Source organism: Cnephaeus nilssonii (assembly GCF_951640355.1).
Source record: "Cnephaeus nilssonii genome assembly, chromosome: 13".
NCBI classification, from domain to species: domain Eukaryota; kingdom Metazoa; phylum Chordata; class Mammalia; order Chiroptera; family Vespertilionidae; genus Cnephaeus; species Cnephaeus nilssonii.
In genome coordinates this window covers 46,816,059-46,836,826 of record NC_137084.1, presented here as the reverse complement: position 1 = coordinate 46,836,826, position 20,768 = coordinate 46,816,059, and the positions used below count along the sequence as shown (strand labels likewise).

Here is a 20,768-nt window from a genome sequence, read left to right as displayed (position 1 = left end):
CTGGCCAGAGCTAAAGTGCTTTTTAAATACCTGCGAAGTTGCTGTTTTGCCTTTAACAAAATATTTATTAATGGTTAACAATCAGGGTCCTGGAACTTAAAAAGAGGTGGTAGAAATTTAGGACATAGATTTTAACATATTTAAAGAGTATAGTCCTTTGTAAATAGATCTGTTCATTAAAGTGGGTTTGTTTCTTAGAACTGAGATAGAAATATCTTGTATAATAATTCTAGCTCTGCTTTGCCCCTTATGTCTTAGTTTTTTTGTAAAATCTGAGAAATGGAATGAGGTGATTTTATTATAAATTCTAAACCCCTTCAGTTTTTTTGTCATAACCAAAGGTTATGGCTAAATTTTTTTGAATTGAGATAATATTCATATAACAAAATTTGCCCTTTGAAAGTATACAGTTCAGTGGGTGTGTTTTTGTATATTCACGAGGTTGCACAATCATCAGTATCTAAACCAGAATATTTTCATCACTCCAAAAAGAAAATCCATAGCCATTAGCAATTACTATTCCTCCTTCCCTGAGTCCTTAGCAACCATGAATTTATTTTGGGCTCTATGGCTTTGCCTATTCTGATGTTTCATATAAATAAAAATCATATAATATGTGGACCTTTGTGCCTGGCTTCTTTTAGTTAGCATGTTTTCAAGGCTTATTTGTGTTGTAGCATGTATCAGAGCTTTGTTTCTTTTGCCCTGGCCTGGTGGCTCAGTGGTTGGAGCATTGTCCTGTACCCAAAGGTGCGGGTTTGATATCCAGTTGGGTGTGAACTGTTTCTTTTTATGCCTGAATGATATTTCAATGTATGTATGGATAACACCACATTTGTTTAACCGCTTAAAAGTTTACGATATTTTGTTTGTTTCCATCTTTTAGCTATTTTAAATAATGTTGCTGTGAACATTTAGGTACAGGTTTTTGGGTAGACAGTGGGGTTTCGTTTCTTTTGAGTAAGTATCTAGCGTGGAATTACTGGGTTATATGATAATTCTATATTTAACTTTTTGAGAAACTGCCAGACTTTTTCAAAGCAGCTGCACCATTTAAAATTTTTACTAGAAATGTATGAGAATTCCAACTTATCCCTCCTCACCAACACTTAACTATGTGTTATTAATTGATTGATTTTAACCATGCTGGTGAGTGTAAAGTGTTGTCTAATTGTGGTTTTGATTTGCATTTCTCTTATCTCCTTAAAGACCTTATTTTCAAATACAGACATTGGGGATTAAATTAAGGTTTTAACATGTGAATTTTGAGGAGACACAGTTCAGTCCATAACAACCCATGAAATATTTTGTTGGAGGAAAGTGATTGAAGTAGCCACAGTGCTAATTAATAAAAAGGGAAGGGGGGGTTAAAAACTATTACTTTCATAAACTATAGTTCCTTCAACAAAGAATTTATTTAATCCTCACCTGAGGATATTTTTTTCTTTTGTTTTTTTATAGAGAGAGAGGAAGGGAGAAGGAGAGAGAAAAACATTGATGTGAGAGCAATACATAGATCGGATGCCTATCGCATGCCTCCTACCAGGGATTGAGCTCGAAACCCAGGCATGTGCCCTGACTGGGAATCAAACCAGCAACCTTTTGGTGCATGGGAGGATGCCTGTCCAACTGAACCACACTGACCAGGACAACACGATAATTTATTAAAATTTCATCTACATGTAACTTTTAAAAACGTATTTTTATTGATTATTTAGAGAGAGGAAGGGAGAGGGAAAGATAAAGAAACATCGATGTGCCGAAACCGGTTTGGCTCAGTGGATAGAGCGTCGGCCTGCGGACTGAAGGGTCCCAGGTTCGATTCTGGTCAGGGGCATGTACCTTGGTTGCGGGCACATCCCCAGTAGGGGGCGTGCAGGAGGCAGCTGATCGATGTTTCTCTCTCATCAATGTTTCTAACTCTCTATCCCTCTCTCTTCCTCACTGTAATAAATCAATAAAATATATTTAAAAAAAGAAAAAAAAGAAAGAAACATCGATGTGCGAAACACCGATCAACTGCCACTTGCATGCCCCCTACCGGAGATTGAGCCCAAAATTGAAATCGTGCATGTGCCAACCGAACTGGCAACCTTTTAGTGCACAGGAGGACATGTGACAAACAGAGTCACACCAGCCAGGCCTTACATGCACCTTTTTAAGAGACCATTTATTTTGTAAACTTATGCTTATAAATTATCTTTTCTGGGATTCTAGATCTCTCTTAATTTCTTAGTAATTTAGATTCATAGAATCTTAAATGATGCAAACAATTCAGGTATTACCATTGGTGTGAAGATTTGTTGAGATCATTATAACTTTGGTTTATATTATTTTTTGCTTGTGTAAATTTTTGTGGAATCTGATTGTAGTGATTTCTAGACTCAGGATTAAAAGCATTGAATTAAGAATCAAGAGTCCTGGCTCTCTACTATTAAGATTTTGATCCTGGGAAATAAGTTTTATAAATCTGTGACTTGGCATATCCTTCCAGTTAGAGCATAAAAGAATATTGGGAAAGATGAATGCCCTGAATCTCAATTTTGTGAATCATCAGTAATGACAGTTACGAAAGCACTTTGAAAAATAAAATTTATGGAAATGCAAATTGCCAGTTTCACCAGTAATTTGCTTGAATTTCTCAAGTAAATAAATGATTTACTTTATTTTGAATGTATGTTAAAACTCCCTTGGAAGTTAAAAATGACCCTATTTACTCTTGTTGTTGCCTAGTTTTTGGTAAGTGGTTAACTCCAAAATAAAAATGGTAGAAGGAGAAACGATGTTGTAAATTTTCTCTTACTATCCTAATTGATGGGATAACTTGGATTCTAACATAATGTGGAATTCCACCCCATCATGATGGTTGTGGTAATAATAACATGTATTTCCATGCTATTCTTTGAAATTCATTAACACTTATAAAATGCCCACTTGAAAACTTTTGAGTAACATTTTGTTTAAAAAATAGTAATACTGAATTAAAAATATAAATTACATTATAATCAAGCTTTTCAAGAATTGCCAACATACGCTGTATTTGCTTTTTCACTTCCTACTTAATCTTCCCCATCTGTTTTCTGGCCCCACTAGGCCACCAAAAAATGACTTTTGTCAAAATGAACCTTGCCAAATTCAGTGGACATTCTTCAGGTCTTGTTTACTAAACTTTATCATTCTTCCAAAGCTGAATCTTTTAAAAATCTCTTTCCTTGGTTTCTTCCTACATCTAGTTGTGCTATCATATTTTCTTTTCCTGGCTCTTTTCTCTCACCCCTGAAACATTTCATGTGTAGCACACAGTGCAGAGTTATCTGATAGAAAGGCTGTGAGATATCATAACATAATTCATTTTAACACGGGATCTAACCATAAATTTGGTTAGATAAGAAACCACAGCTGCTAAAGTTAGCAGATTTTTCATTCACCTGTTTAGTATTTTTCATTCACCCATTTTTTGATGGCCTACTCTGTAAGGGACTTGGTAAGTTACTGCAGGAGATATATGAGACATTGATGTTTATGAGTCTGGAGTTCAATAAATAAAGAAAACTAAAGTAAGCATACAAGTAAAGATAATGCCAGGCAGAATGTCAGTGCTTGAAGTGAATTGTAGTATCAGGATAAAGCATTTTGGGGGCAATGCAGAGAAATTGACAGTTTTCTCATCGTTTCAGTGTTTGTGGTAAAGGTTATTGTCGGGGCTGGCCAGCAGCTGCTGAACAACAGATGAACAGATTACTCTGACACAGTTTCACTGTGAAAGAGAGGGCTAAGGGACGGTCTGGCTACAGCAACCAGGCAGCCCTGATTGCCTGCCTCATTAGCCTTTTATTGTAACAGCAGTTTAAGATAAAGTGTATCTTTTAGATATAATCAGTAGGGTGAGTAATCTTGGGAGGACACATGTGTTTATATTGTCCTCTAGGCAAGGGTATCCAGGGATTAAGCATAAGGATTGCAGTAAACACCTGGGGGTCTGCATAAGCACAGACTTGTTTGGGAAGGTCAAGGAATAATCAGGGGAACTGCCTTCGACACTCCCCTAAGTCTCCCCTAAATCAGAATTCCGATAAACAGGGCAAGTGGCCTTCTACACACTTCCCTTTTCTCTGAATATCCTCCTTACAAGCTTTCCAACCAAGTCTTATGCTTCCCCACAGATTATGACTGATAAAAAATAGATAAGCATTGATCTCTTTTCTTCCTTCTAAAGAATAATGCTTAGGAAAAGAAAGTGAAAGATATAAGTAGACCGAAATGGTAAGGTAGGAAGTATTCAACATGAAAGCATACTTAGAGAAGTGGTCACTTGGTGATTTTTATGGAAGGCATTTAGAACAGCTGTCGTGGATTATATATGGTAGGCGAAAGTTTGACCGTTAAGGTCTTTGCTCCTTAGTGTTACATTCATGAATATGTTATAAGACAAATGGGCTTTATAGATGTAATTAAACTTATTAATTAGTTGACCTTAAAATATGGAGATAATTCTGAGTTATCCAAATGGGCTCACTGTAAATTATCTGAGCCCTTAAAAACAAGAGGTGTAGGCAGAAGAAGTCAGAGATACTTGAAGTGTTAGAAGGACTCACCACACTGGCAGCTTGAATGTGGAGGGTCACATGGAAAACATGAGAAGGAAATGAATTCTGCCAACATTCTGAATGAGTTTGGAAGTTGGTTTTTGCCCAGAGCCCCCAGAGAGGAACAAGCCCTGCCATAACCTTGATATCACCTTTGTGAGGCTATAAGCAGAGAACCCAGCCAGCCAAGCTGGGATATCTATACAGGACTTCTGACCTACAGAAACTGTGAGCTAATAAATGGGCGTGGTTTTAAGATGCTAAATTTGGCCCTAGCCAGGTTGGCTCAGTGGCTAGAGCATTGGCCTGCGTACTGAAGGGTCCCAGGTCCGATTCTGGTCAAGGACACATACCTCAGTTGCAGGCTCGATTTCCCCGCCCTAGTCAGGGTGCATATGGGAAGCAACCAAGCCATGTTTTTCTCTGTGTCTCTCCCCCTCTCTTCCACTCACTCTTAAAAAATAAAAATTAATGGAATAATATCCTCTGGTGAGGATTAACAAAAAATAAAAAAAATTAAATTTAAAAACAAATGGTAAATTTGTAATATTTTATTACACAGCAGTAGAAAACTAATACAGATTTATTCTATTAGGGATTTATAATTTGATTAGAAAACTTGCCAATGATGGGCAGTTTCTAAAAATTCCTTGCATTTTCATCAAAATGTGCTCTTTCTCTATAAAAAACCAAAAGATACTATTAAGATAATTTTTTTAATAGAGGCTACCATGCCACAGGCCTTTATCATCTCTTGCCTAAACATTCACCTTCTAATTGGTCTCCTAGCTTTTATTGTACACTTTTCTACTACCTTCTCCTCACTGCTACAAGAGTGACCTTTTAAACACAAAGTTTTAAAATTAACTATTATATATTGCTTTCAGAATTATTTGGTGGTTCTCTTTCACTTAAAAATCTAAACTCTGTCAGAACATTCAATGCTCTTAATAGTTGAGCCACTTTTCTCCAGCCACATCTAATGACATTTTCTCCTGTGTCCTACTAATACTCAATGCCATTCACAGAACATGCTGTCTTTTTCATTTCTCAGAGTTTTTGCACATACTGTTATCCTCGGCCTGGAATGCCTCCCCACTAGTTTATTTTCCTGGCAAACTTATTTATCCTTTGATCTCAGCTGAAGTATTACTTTTTCCTTGAGGCCTTCTAAGAATATATCCCTTCATGGATTTATGTGTAACTACATAAAAGAAACTGTTATGTAGTTTATATATTGAATGTTCACCATTTACCAGGCACTGTATTTAATTCTTTCTTTATATAGCTCACCTTTGCAATAGGTATTATCCTCATTTTATGCACAAGGAAATTGATTTTATTTATTTATTTATTTATTTATTTATTTATTTATTTATTTATTTAAGGAAATTGATTTTAGCAAACTAAATAACTTGTCCAATCTCACATTGCTAGAAATGGCTGAGCCAGCATTCAAGCATAGGGCTTTATGAATCCAGTGCTTCAAAATACCACTTATATTGCCCCTCACATTTGCCTTTCTTAGATTGTAAGCTTCTTGAATGCTTTATAAAATCTTTTATGCATCAGTATTAGATGAGTTAATCATTTAGACAACTTGAGTTTTCTTTTACTTGGCTGCTAATAAACTTAACTCTATATTTACTTCTTAGTTGTACTCATTAGTTACATTAGTTAGTTTTCTGATGGAAATTTTTACCTTCCTTGTTACATGGCTCTTGATCTTTTGTCTTTCTCCTGTGGGCACCATTGTATTTATGTATTATAGAGAGCTGTTTCTTTTCTGTTTGAGTCAGTAGAATATAATTAATATACAATTCTGTTTTTTTTAATACTTATTTTTTTCTTAAGAAAGGCTCCCTGCTCTTTTCTTTAAAAAAATATATATATATTTGTATTGATTTCAGAGAGGAAGGGAGAGTAAGAGAGAAATAGAAACATCAGTGATGAGAGAGAGTTATTGATTAGCTGCCACCTGCATGCTCTACACTGGGGATAGAGCCTGCAACCTGGGCATGTGCCCTGACCAGGAATCGAATAGGTTGATGCTCAACCACTGAGCCATGCCGATGGGGCTAGTTCTGTTTAAATCCAGAGCTAATATTTGGCATTTGTTAAGCCTGTTTCTTGGCTTATAACAGACTAGAGGCCCGGTGCATGAAATTCGTGCACTGGGGGAGGGGGGTATGTGGGGAGGGTTCCTCAGTCCAGCCTGCATCCTTTTGCAGTCTGGGAGCCCTCGGGGGATGTCTGACTGATGGCAGTCAGACATCCTTAGTGCTGCCGCAGAGGTGAGAGAGGCTCCTGCCACCGCTGCTGTGCTTGCCAGCCGTGAGCCCGGCTTCTGGTTGAGCAGCGCTCCCCCTGTGGGAATGCACTGACCACCAGGGGGCAGCTCCTGCATTGAGCGTCTGCACCCTGGTGGTCAGTGTGTGGCATAGTGACCGGTCGTTCCGCTGTTTGGTCAATTTGCATATTAGCCTTTTATTATATAGGACTAGAGGCCCGGTGCACGAAATTCGTGCACGGGGGGGGGGTGTCCCTCAGCCCAGCCTTCACCCTCTCCAATCTGGGACCCCTCGAGGGATGTCCGACTGCCTTCTCACAATCCAGGACTGCTGGCTCCAAACTGCTCGCCTGCCTGCCTTCCTGATTGCTCCTAACCCAGTGATGGGCAACCTTTTGAGCTTGGTGTGTCAAACTTCGCCAACAAACTGAGCATAACTCGGGTAGTGTGTCACTTTGAGGAAAAAACTAACTCCAAGACTCTAGTCGCAAATGTTTCATCCTCCGGAGCAGCAAATGTTTCATCCTTGGCATGCGGCCGCGTGTCATCAGAAATGGCTACGCGTGTCAGTGGTTCGCCATCACTGCCCTAACCACTTCTGCCTACCAGCTTGATCACCCCCTAACAACTCCCCTGACAGCCTGATTGATGCCTAACTGCTCCCCTGCCAGCCTGATTGCCCCTAACTGCCCTCCCCTGCAGGCCTGGTCACCCCTAACCGCCCTCCCTTGCAGGCCTGATCACCCCTAACTGCCCTCCCCTGCAGGCCCAGTCGCCCCCAACTTTCCGCCTCTGCCAGCTTGGTCACCCCTAACTGCCCTCCCCTGCAGGCCTGGTCCCTCCCAACTGCCCTCCCCTGCTGGCCTGATCGCCCACAACTGCTTTCCCTTGCAGGCCTGGTCCCTCCCAACTGCCCTCCCCTGCTGGCCATCTTGTGGCGGCCATCTTGTGTCCACATGGGGGCAGGATCTTTGACCACATGGGGGCAGCCATCTTGTGTGTTGGAATGATGGTCAATTTGCATATTACTCTTTTATTAGATAGGATAGAGGCCTGGTGCATGGGTAGGGGCCGGCTGGTTTGCCCTGAAGGGTGTCCCAGATCAGGGTGGGGGTTCCCTTGGTGTGTGGGGTGGCCTGGGCGAGGGGCTTGTGGTGGTTTGCAGGCTGGCCACGCCCCCTCGGCAACCCAAGCGGAGGCCCTGGATCTGGGATTTATTTATCTTCTATAATTGAAACTTTGTAGCCTTGAGCGAAGGCCAGGGCCAGCCAGAGTGGGCGGAAAGCTTGGCTTCCTCCATCACCATCTTGGTTTGGGTTAATTTGCATACTCACTCCTGATTGGCTGGTGGGCATGGCTTGTGGGTGTAGCCGAGTGATGGTTAATTTGCATGTTTCTCTTTTATTAGTGTAGATAGGATGTTACCAGTCTAAGCTTTTCCTGCTAAGCATAACCAATTAGCTACCACAAATCAGTGTTGGCATATTTTGTCATCTTTTGTTAGTGGGTCCCTAAAACAGTTGAACTAAGATTCATAGAATAAGTAGAAATTTTTTAAAAATATGTTTTTATTTATTTTAGAGAGAGACACACACACACACACACCCCAACTGGGGACCAAACCCACAACCTAGACATGTGTCCTGACCCGGAATCAAACTGGCGACCTTTTGGTGCACAGGACAATACTCAACCAACTGAGCCACACCGGCCAGGGCTAATGAGTAGAAATTTGAATTGATAGGAAATTACCAATTGCTTAACTTCACTGTAATGTTAAGTACCTAGAGAGAGGTGGACTTGGGGTCATTTGAAAGGAAGTTATTGTGATAATCCAACTAAGCAATAAAGACATCTGAATTATGGTTTTTGTAATAGTGGCAGAAAGGAGAGAGTGGATGTGAGAGCTAATTGAAAGATAGAATCAGTAAGTCTTGGTAACTGACAAGCGAGGGAAAGAGAAAGGTGTCTAGGTACTCAATCAAGGGCATTTATTTATCCTGCATTTGCCAACATATATTCTCCCAATATCATCCAGAATGTAAAGGGACCTGAAAATCTAGGGTGAAATTACCCTTCTAAAAATAAAGAAATGCAGTGAGTAGAAATTTCAACTAATGAGAACCCATTAACCCCTTGCCTAGTCAGGTAGGCCTTGACCTTATCAAGCTTCATATTTCTTTTACTTTGTAAGTCACAAAGAAATTTCTCTTCCAATTAACTGTCATATTTCCATGAAAGTCCTCTATTTTCTGTGGCTAATGTTTTTCGATACCACATGAGCAGTTTCAGACATCTTAGCCATAGATAATGAATACTGCCATGTTAATAAACAGATACCCGCCTCCAACAAATTTAATACCTCTGCCTTTGCTTTTCTACTGCCCTGCCTCCTGCTCATATAAAGGCCTTGAAAAGTAATGAGAAAGCCAGTTTTTAATAAATTGTTCTTTAAAGGAAATCATGCCTCATAATACTAGTAATTGCTAAGAGACAGATGTAATTACTATTGCTGTTTTTCTTTGATTGCAAAAGTATCTTTGAGTGTACTGCAGGAACCTGCTTCTCCCTTCCAGAGGTGTTTTTTAAGTGTGCACACTTGTATTGGTCATGAACTTTAAGTTATATACTCAGAAGTATTGCTTCTTCATAGCCACAGTTACTTACCTAGTAACCTTACCTATAACTCTAATATCAGGGTGTTTTGAAAGAAGTTACATAAAAATAGAAATTTAAAGGTCTTTCCCATTGCTTGAGCTAAGAAGATAAGCCTGGGAAGTAAAAATAGACCCTCCTAACTAAGTATAAAGACTTTAGGAACACATTAAAAAGTATTATGTTAATGACTAGGGGCCTGGTGCACGAAGATTCATGCACGGGGGAGGAGGGGGAAGGAGGGTCCCTCAGCCCTCTCCAATCTGGGAGTTTCTGTCTGTCTTTGCAATCATATGAGTGAATTGTCTGAGACCCCAACCCAGTTTGGTTTGTTCCTCACAGAATAATAGAGGCATTTTTTTTCCCCCTTTGCTTCATTGGTGGAGATTTCCTGGAAGTTTTAGGATATCTTCCCTTTAATTTTTCCTAGAGACTCTGATTTTACTTACGTCTCTCACCTTTGCTTTCCCTCCATCCCCCACGGCAACAGTAATTTGTAAGTCACAAAGAAATTTCTCTGCCAATTAACTGTCATATTTCCATGAAACTCCTCTATTTTCTGTGGCTAATGTTTTTCGATACCACATGAAAAGGCTCACTTTGCTCTAATCTAGTGTCTAGGACAGTGATGGCGAACCTATGACACGCGTGTCAGCACTGACATGCGTAGCCATTTCTGATGACACGCGGCCGCATGCCGAGGATGAAACATTTGCTGCTCCTGAGGATGAAACATTTGCGACTAGAGTCTTGGAGTTAGTTTTTTCCTCAAAGTGACACACTACCCGAGTTATGCTCAGTTTGTTGGCGAAGTTTGACACACCAAGCTCAAAAGGTTGCCCATCACTGGTCTAGGAGATCCGTCTGCCACCAGAACTACGATTCCCAGCATTCCTAGTGCTCCCCACGCTCTGGGTTTCCGCTTCCAGTCCTGGGGCTGCCACCAGAACTACTATTCCCAGAATTCCTGGTGCTCCCCATGTTCTTGGTTTTCCCTTCCTACTCTGTCTCCGTCCACGGCCTCCTGCTCTGCCAAGTCCTCCAAGCCGCCAGCTCTCCCTCTCTGCTCTCCATCTGGCGGCTTGGGGAGCCAAGTTCCCCAAGCCGCTCCACCCTCTGCCGGCTCTCCTGCTCTGCTCTCCACCCAGCACCTGTGTATGCAAATCAACCCTCCATCTTTGTTGGGTTAATTTGCATACTCCTGATTGGCTGGTGAGCGTAGTGGAGGTATGGTCAATTTACATGTTTTTCTTTTATTATATAGGAGGATGTGTATATGTCTCTTGATTCTTGTCTAAGTTGAAAATGAGAGGACTGACTATATAAGATTTATTTATTTTTTATTTTTTTAATAAATCTTTATTGTTCAGATTATTACAATTGTTTCTCCTCCCCCCCCATGTCTCCCCATTTTCCCCCCTATATCTCCCCAAAGATTTATTGAGTACTTAATGGAGTATTGTGAAAATGTCTTTTGACTGTTGCTTATAGTGTGAAAACAAATATTTGTTGAAATTTAACAACTTGCAAAATGCAGCAGACACTCTACCTCATACCATAGGCAAAAATGAACTCAAAATGGATCAACAACTGAAATAAAAGTGCTAAAACTCTTAGAATAAATCATGGGGATAAATCTTCATGTTCTTGGTTTTGGCAATAGATTTTTAGATATGTCATCAAAAGCATAAGCAACAAGAGAAAAATAGATTAATTGTACTTTGTCAAAATTAAAAGCTTTTGTGCATCAAAGGACATTATGAAGAAAGTGAACAGACAGCCTATAGAATGGGAGAAAATATTTGCAAGTCATATAACTGATAAAAATTTAATATCCAGACTATAAAGGAACTCCTAAAACTTAACAACAAAAAGACAACCCAATTTAAAATTGAACAAAAGTTTTGAGTAGACATTTCTCCAAAGATATACAAAGATCAATAAATTCGCACTTAAAAAGATGCTCAACATTATTAGTCATTGAGGAAATGCCAATCAAAACTACACTGAGATATCACTTAACACCTAATAGAATGGCTATTTGTTAAAAAGAAAAGAAAGGGCAATACTAAGTGTTGGTAAGGTTATAGAGATAGTAAAAGCCTCATATATTTGTGATGGGAATGCAAAGTGGTGCAGCTGCTGTGAAAAACTTTGGCAGTTTCTCAAAAAGCTAAAAAAAAAATTGCCATAGGACCAGGTAGTGCCACACCCTAGCTCTATATTCCGAATAATTGAAAACAGATATTTGTGTGTCAATGTTTATTGCAACATAATTTATAATAGCCAAAAGGTGGAAACAACCCACGTTTCCATCAACAGATAAATAGATAAATAAAATGTGATATATTCATGCAGTGGAATATTTTTCACCCCTAAAAAGGAATGAAGTTATGTGGTAAGTGAAAGAAGCCAGACCAAAAGGACAAATATAGGATTATTCTACTTATATGAACTATCCTAAAATAGACAAATTCATAGAGACAGAAAAATAGATTATAGATTACTAGGTGTTGTAGGTGGAAGGCGAATGGGAATTATTATTGCTTAATGGCTAAAGAGTGTCTGTGTGATAAAAAAGTTTTGGAAATAAAAAGTGGTAGTGGTTATACAACTTTGTAAATGTAATTAATGCCACTGAATTGTACATGTAATGGTTAAAATGGCAAATTTTATTTTTATTATATATATATATATATATTTCCACAATAAAATTTATAAAAATACAATAGCAGTTGTAAATCTAGCAGTAATCTTAGCTTTAATGTAAACACTGGATATAGAGCATAACAAGGGAAGCCATTTAACATAGAGTTAATTACCCAGATAATGAAGGCAGGAAATTAAATCAGACACCAGTCATTTTGTTGAAATTGTAGACACATTTCTTTATATATGTTTATATATATGCAAAACAAAAGTGTCATGAAACAGTGTTTATGTATAGTTTGAAGAACACTGATCTACTTCCTGCCAACTTTTAATTCCTTCTATTTCTCCTCGTGTTCCAATTGGTTCTTGTGTTGATTCTCTAGAACCATTTTCAGGTTTGCATTTATATAAGGGAGCTATGGTACAGCGAGTATCTGATAGGCATCTTCTTTATCTCATCTCTTTTACTAGCTACAAAACCTCCATTTTACAGATGAAGATCCTGAAATTCAGAGAGGTAATTGCCTTAACTCGAGATCACATTGATAATAGAGCCAGAATTTGCCTCTCAACCTGTTTGATACTGAAGTCTTATTGCCCTTTATGTCTAGATGAGTGATATAAAGCGGATTACATGGAAGGAGGTACTTACATTCTTTCCATTGAGGTGGATTTTAGGTTTTTGATTAATCGAACCTAAAATATAAAGGTGCTATGATAGACATTATATTTTTCATGCTAGACTTATGTCAGATACTTTCAGAGCACCTTTTTCTTGATTTAGATTTTAAAGAGACTGTTTTTGAGAACAGTTTCTCAAATTTTTGTCATGTATAAATGTGCCCAATGTATAGATTAACTGAGATTCCAGCTACCTGTCCCACTAATCCTGAGCTCCTTTAGCAGGAGTTGTATCTTATTTATCCTGGTGTCAAGCACTGTGTGGCACACAGTAAATTCCTGATAAAATGTTTGTGGAATGAACTAATTAATTAATGCATGCACATCTGCTCAGTTGTTGGGATTTGGGTGTTCTTTTGATTTTCAAAATCATATTGCTTGAGAAAACTTGCCATTGAACTTTTTCATGTATATATTTTTAAGGAATTAAAGAAACATCCTTTTTATATAACCTTTAAAGCATTCTCATAGGCACTGTTCCTATATGTTCCCTTATAATAGTAGATTATCTCAGTAGTAATACCAGAGAACATTGATATAGTAAATATTTATTGTGCCACTATTAGCAAGATCCTGTTTTTTGGTAGGTACTGTAGGAAATAGAAAGATGAATCAAACTTCCTTTTGCTTTAAAAAATCTTGTCGTTTTACAGGATACCCACCTCTAATGAAATAATGTATGAGAAAATTATATTGTAAATAGTAAAGCAATATCCTATCTAATAATAGACAAATATGCAAATTGACCATACCTCTGACACACCCACAAGCCACGCCCACATGCCACGCCCACCACCCAATCAAAGTGAGTATACAAATTAACCCAAACCAAGATGGCTACAGCCACAGAGAGCAAGGTTTCCTAGGTAACAGAGGAAGCCAAGCTTTCTGCCAGCTGTTGCAGGCTTAAGCCTCCCCTCAAGCTACAAAGTTTCAATTATAGAAAGTAAACAAAGTCAAACAAATGGTGGCAGAATGGAGCTTGAGAGAGCAGGCCAGGGTTGCCAGCGGCAACAGGGGAAGCAAAGCTTTCCGCACACCCTGGTGGGGCCCACCCACTTAAGGCAACAAAGTTTCAATTATAACCCCAACACTTATGGCTGCGGGCCTCGGAGGGAGCCCCAGGCTTGGCTCTGCTCCAGGCTACAAAGTTTCAATTGTAGAAGGAAAATAAATTCCAGATACCAGGGCCTCCGCTTGCGTTGCCAGGGGGCATGGCCCGCCTGCAAACCACCACAGGCCCCTCGCTCAGGCCACCCCACGCCCCAAGGGAACCCCACCCTGATCAGGGACACCCTTCAGGGCAAACCAGCTGGCCCCCACCCCTGTACCAGGCCTCTATCCTATCTAATAAAAGAGTAATCTGCAGATTGATCATCACTGCAACACACAATATCGCTGCCCCCATGTGGTCAAAGATCCTGCCCCCATGTGGACACAAGATGGCCACCACAAGATGGCCAGCAGGAGAGGGCAGTTGGGAGGCACCCTGCCTGCAAGGGAGGGCAGTTGAGAAGGACCAGGCCTGCAAGGGAGGTCAGTTGGAGGTGATCAGCCCTGCAGGAGAGGGCAGTTAGGGGTAACCAGGCTGGCAGAGGAGGGAAGTTGGGGGCAAACAGGCTGGCAGCAGAGTGGTTAGGGGGTGTTCAGGCTGGCAGGCAGAAGCGGTTAGGGGCAATCAGGAAGGCAGGCAGGCAAGCAGTTGGGAGCCAGCAGTCCTGGATTGTGAGAGGGATGTCTGACTGCCCCTGAAGGGTCCCAGATTGGAGAGGGTACAGGCTGGGCTGAGGGACAACCCCCCTCCGTGCACGAATTTCATGCACTGGGCCTCTAGTCTCTCTATATAAAAGCCAAGTGATCAGAACGCCGGAATGAACGGTCGCTATGACTCACACTGCAGCGGGCCAATCAGCCCTATTGGGGGGTGGTCCCTCCCCACACCAGTCCCTGTTGGATCGGGTGCAGGGCCAGGCGGCCAACCTCTCGTGGCCCCTCCTCCTGGCCAGTTTCACCCCCTTTCGCCCCCCACCCCAATTGGGGGCGGGGCCTGTCGGCCAACCTCCCATGTTTCTCTTCCCTGCCAACCTGGCCCAATGGGCCCCCATCAGGGCGGACCGGCCGAACCCTACCAGTGCATGAATTCGTGCACTGGGCCTCTAGTAGTAAACATAAAATTTTACTGCTTTTGTAAGATAATTGCACTACCAATCAGAATCTGCCTTTTCTAGAGTATCCTCGGCCAAGCTTAATTCAGGCTTCATTACCTTTCTCTTGAATTGTTGCAAAACAGGCTTTAATTGGTCTCTTTAACCTCAGAGTTTATCCTCCTGTCTGTCTTGCACAGTGCAACAGAACTATTTTCCATCAGTTCTTCCAAACACATGTTGAGTTCCCTTATTTATAAGCCATGATCTGCTTTCACAGCCTTGCTCACTACTTTCCTTCACAGCCTTGTCTCTGCCCATTCCTGGCCCCAAGCCCTCAAGATCCAGGGCTCCAGGACTCAGCATAAAGAGCTCCTCTATTCACCTTCACATTGACACATCACCACTCACATTCCTATTGCTTTACATATTGTGGGGTTTTTTTCTTCCTGAAATGCTCTTTATCTCTTTGTCTGGTAAAACCTCAGTCATCCTTCAGATGCTAGAATAAATGTCATCACTTGAATAAAACCGTCTTTAATTTCCCTTTATCCATAGGCTGAATTAGGGTTTCTCTCCTCTGTATTTTCATAGTTTATAATTATATCAGTTACTTAGTTGGTAGATAACTCACTGATTACTTGTTTACATGACTTTGCATGCCCCCTCTTTTTCCCCTCTGAATTCTAAATTTCCTAGAGCTGAGACTGTTAATTCGTCTTTGCCCCCTACCCCCCAGTACTTAATGTGCTCAGTAAATGTCTGGTTCAGTCCTCCAGAAATATTATTTATAAAACAGTTGGACATATTTAAATATTAGATAAGGGAGACTTGGTGAGGTGTAATTTGAATATAAATAATGGAACTAGATGATTTATAATTCTCAGTCTGGCCTTTGTCCACATCTCCATTGGTACAGCTGACCTGATTGGTATCTTAAATATATACTGATTTCACCAGAAATGACTAAAGATAGTAATTCCTATTTCTGTAATTCTTTGGCTAAAGCACATACCCTCCTGAGGATAGCAGTACATTTGACTAACGCTTGTGCGAATTGACTGAGTTAATATATTAAAGCAGTTAAAACAGTACTCGGCACATGGTAAACATGAAATAAATGCTAGCTATTATTAGTCTAGTAAGAATTTATAATATTCTTTGAGATGTGTTGGCTATAGAAATTATAAGTGGTTAACTTAATAGAATTTTTAAATTAAAGTAAAGCATTTTTATATGTCTTTCATTTATTCATCAGATATTTGTTTTGTACTTGCTGTATGTTTCATACTTTGTCACAGGTTAGGGATATGAAGAAGAGTAGTCATAGCCCTTGACTTGTCAGTAGCTGTAAATTCTTGACTCAGATTTGAAAAGATCCAGTGGAAACATGTATGAACCAGGAGTCTCAGTTCAGTAACTTGAAGCAAGACACTTACCCCAAGCTCATTAGAGATCTCTGGTTAACTCCCTTCTCTCAGGTATTCTCTTAATATCTTAGTCAAAAGCACTTTTATTCTTCCATTTTTTCATGCCAAGGAATCTAGATGTCACCTTTGGGTTTTCTTTCCAATCACCCTCCATCCACATCCATTCTATCAAAAGTCCTTATGATTCTGCCTCAAGTACAGCTACTTCTTTCTGTTATCACTACTACCACCATAGTTCTTGTCATCATTATCTCTTGCTTTAAAATGGGTGTTTTAGTTTCCATTCCTTCCCCTCTACAATCTTTTTTTTTTATATATACAGCAGCTATTTTTGAAACATAAATCATAAATTTACCAATTTAAAGCACTCCATTGGGTCTGGCCAGAGCATCTCAGTGTTTGAGCATCAACTATGAACCAGGAGGTCACAGTTCGATTCCCGGTCATGGCATATGCCTGAGCCCTGGGCTCCATCCCCAATACAGCATGCAGGAGGCAGCCAGTCAATGATTCTCTCTCATCATTGATGTTTCTATCTCTCCCCCTCTTCCTTCCTCTCTGAAGTCAATAAAAAGAAATATTTTTAAAATGAAAAATAAAATACTCCATTGGCCTCTCATCATATTTGAAATAAAATCTTAATTCCTTACCCTGGCCTATATATTTTGGCTCTCGATTACCTCTTTAACTTTATCTGTTGCTATTGTCTCCCTTATTTTGCTTTAGCAGTTTTCAACCATTTCACCTCATGTCACACAAACTGATTACTAAAATTCTGTGGCACACCAAAAAATATGTAATATTTTTTACTGATCTGACAAAAAAATAGGTATAATTTTGATCTATTCACATCAGACAGTTATTGTCGTGTTTTGTTATGTTTGCTGTTTGTCTTTTATTTAATTGACAATCTAAGGGAAAAGAGGTCAGTGCCCCTGCCTAAAATAGTCAAGCATTGCATGATTTAAAAATTCTTGCAACACAAACACACACAAGTTGAAAATTGCTCTTCTACTTCATTTACATTGACAAATCTTTTTTCTTTTCCTAATTTGCCAAACCTTAAGGTCTTTTTGCTAGCTTGTTTCTTCTCCGTATCATCTTATGGCTCATTTCTATTTTATGTCTCAACTTTTTGTATCAAGTGTCAACTTTTTAAATTGAGGTTTTCCACCCTGGCCAGGTAGCTCAGTGGGCTAGAGCAGTGGTTGACAAACTGAGGCTCGTGAGCCGCGATTTGCCACTCTGTTGACTAATCAGTTTGCCGACCACTGCTAGGGAAAAACACTTAAAAAACATTTTAATAATGTACTAATGTCTTTAACCTGAAGTCAAAACTTCTGGGTAAGGGTAATGCCTTAGCAGTGGTTGGCAAACTCATTAGTCAACAGAGCGGCAAACTGCGGCTCACGAGCCGCATGTGCCGCCGACCACTGCGTTAGAGCATCGTCCTGATATGCCACGGTTGAGGGTTTGATCTCTGGTCAGGGCACGTAAAAGAATCAACCAATAAATGCGTAAATAAGTGGAACAACAAATCTCTCCTCTCCCTCTCCCTCTCCCTCTCTCTCTCTCTCTTTCTCTCTCTCTCTCTGTCTCTCTCTAAATCAGTAAATAAATAAATAATTAAAAATAAATAATAAAATGAGGTTTTCCCTTAGCACCCAATGCAAAATAGCACCCACACTATCACATTTTATTTTCAGTATAGTATTTGTCTTTACTTGAAAAAAATTACTTTATGTTTTTATTGATTTTGAGATAGAGAGGAAGGGAAAGGGAAAAAGAGATAGGAACATTGGCTGCCTCTCCTGAGGATGGAGGCCACAACCTGGGCATGTGCCCTGCCTCAGAATCAAACTGGTGACCGCTTAGTGCATGGGATCACGCTGAGCCACACCAGCTGGGCTACTTGAATTATTTTAAATTTTTACCTGTTTGACTACCTACTACAGTGTAAGGTCCATGATGGCAGGTTGTCTGTCTTCCCCACCTCCTTGACTTAAGCTACTGACAGCTAGTAGGTACTCAGTAAATATGTGTGAATAAATGAATCTTTCTAAATTTCATGTTTCTCAGTTTTAAAATAAAAATTTCAATCTGAATGATTTCCAAGGATAAACAAATCCAGGTACTAAAGGCAATAAAGACAGATTTTATTGAAGTTGCTAGGTACTTAATATTTTTATGTCTATTTCATAATCTTTTTTGTTGTTGTTGTTGTTGTTGTTAATCCTCACCCAAGGAAATTTTTCCGTTGATCTTTTGGAGAGAGTAGAAGAGAGGGAAAGACAGAAATATTGATGTGAGAGAAACACATCGATTGGTTGCCTCCTGCACGCACCCTGACCAGGGTCCCGGTAGGAGCCTGCAACCAAGGTACGTGTCCTTGACCGGAATCGAACTCGGGACCCTTTGGTCGTCAGGCTGATGCTCTATCTACTGAGCCAAACTGGCTAGGGCTATATCATAACCTTTAAAGATCAGTATTATTCTTGCTTCCCTTTTATAGCTGAAGAAACTGGCTCACAGGTCATAGAACCCATGGCATTTCTCCTGATTAGTCCCTATTATTGAATAGAGTGGTTGTCCATATCTTTCCTCAGTCTGTTATTTGGCTCTGGTTTACCTGGAATGTTTGTATATAGAGAGAACTCTATAAATTTAAATTTATGCCTTCTATATAATAAAAGCCTAAGCGACCGTTATGGCGGAACAACCAGACCGACCAGTCTCTATGATGCACACTGACTACCAGGGAGCTCAATGCAGGAGCTGCCCCATGGTAGTCAATGCGCTCCCACAAGGTGGAGCGCAGCAGTGAGCAGATGGGCAGTAAGGAGCGAGGGCTCCCAGACTGCGACAGGGATGTCCACCGAGGGATCCCAGACTGCAGAAGGGTACAGGCCAGGCTGAGGGACACCCCCCCACCCCTAGTGCACGAATTTCGTGCACCGGGCCTGTAGTATTATATAAAAGGTCTGAAATGGCAAGCAATGAAATCTTTACCCAAAAATAGGAGAACATTTAGTTGCAAAGTGGCTTGATTTTAACCCTTTGCACTCGCTTGCTTTTTTCTCGATTCCTTTATTCTAATGCTGTGTCGAGTCACACTCGACATCCGAGTGCAAAAGGTTAAATATGCCTACAGTTTGGCATGTTTTTTTAAATTTTCTGTTCTAGTCATAGAGATTAATAAACTATTGTGCTTGCCCCCCAGTAACTTCTAGGCCATACAGAGAGACAGAATCAGATAATTACTTGCATCTGGGAAAATGTGCCACAAAAATATGTATAATATTTTCGAGAGCCAGAGGAGAGAGCTGCAGAGATCAGTACTTACTTTAGATCAGTCAGCAGTCAGCAATAAACATTTCATTGTGTTTTAAGTAGTATGCATTTGGGGTTGCAATTGGATTGCATTGTTTGTTACAGACTTTTTCCTTTATAAACATATAATATCAAGAATACTTACCATAATCATACAGCAAAACTATCTATTAAATAAAACCTTTATGTATTAAGATATTGACTTTCTCTGACAGATATGCCAAGAGTTTAATAGCACTTGGGCATGGGAGATGGAGAAGAAAGGCTATCTCGAAATGAGTGTTGAATGCAAACTAGCGCTCCTGAAGGTAATAAGTTTATTATTTGTTACAATTATTTTAATTTAGAAATTCACTTTCACTCCTGGTTGAATTGGAAAAATAACTAGAAAGTAGACATTTCTGTGAGTATTGGAAAGGTACAACAGATTTTTTTCTTTTATTTTTTTTGGTGATAAAAATTCTATTCTTTAAGTTATTCTTTGTGGTTTTGTTTCAGTATAAAAGTATATCTAGATTTAATTTTCTGGGCTTATAAGGACTGTAGTAGAATGGGCAAACAATTGCCCCAAATTAATTTTATTCATTGTTTTTAGCCTTCACAGTCATTGCTAACACATACTGTAAACTGGTTAATCTTTTTACTGATTTACTAAATTAGTAATTTGATAGTTTTCCGGATGACTAGGGGCATGCCACATAATCAAACTAACTAGATTAAAATAATATAGGTCTCCTCAAAGTAGATTTATTTTCAAGTTTGAGTTTCCCTTTCTTGTACTACCCATTTCAGAGTGTTGGCCCTAATTATTAGCAAGGTAGCCAGCATAATGAAGGAAAACAATACTTTTCACAAAAAAGAGACTGCTGGCAAAAACAAAGAGACTGTGATGGGAAATTCATGTATTATCTGCTCGGGCAGAGAGGCTCAGGGAAGAATCCTGACTTTACACCCTAATCACATATAAAAATATTTAATAAAAAGGTAAGTCAGTTCCTCA

At 39.7% G+C, this 20,768-nt stretch overlaps 1 protein-coding gene across 4 annotated transcripts in view; it reads left to right on the top strand.

Moving 5' to 3' along the window:
* RSF1 (remodeling and spacing factor 1) overlaps window positions 1-20,768 on the top strand; it is a 131,545-nt gene that overhangs the window by 44,926 nt on the left and 65,851 nt on the right. For all 4 annotated transcript variants that reach the window (XM_079787597.1, XM_079787595.1, XM_079787596.1 and 1 more), the window contains exon 3: window positions 19,984-20,076. In XM_079787597.1, coding sequence (XP_079643723.1) covers window positions 19,984-20,076 — 93 coding nt within the window. The remainder of the gene's footprint in view (window positions 1-19,983; window positions 20,077-20,768) is intronic.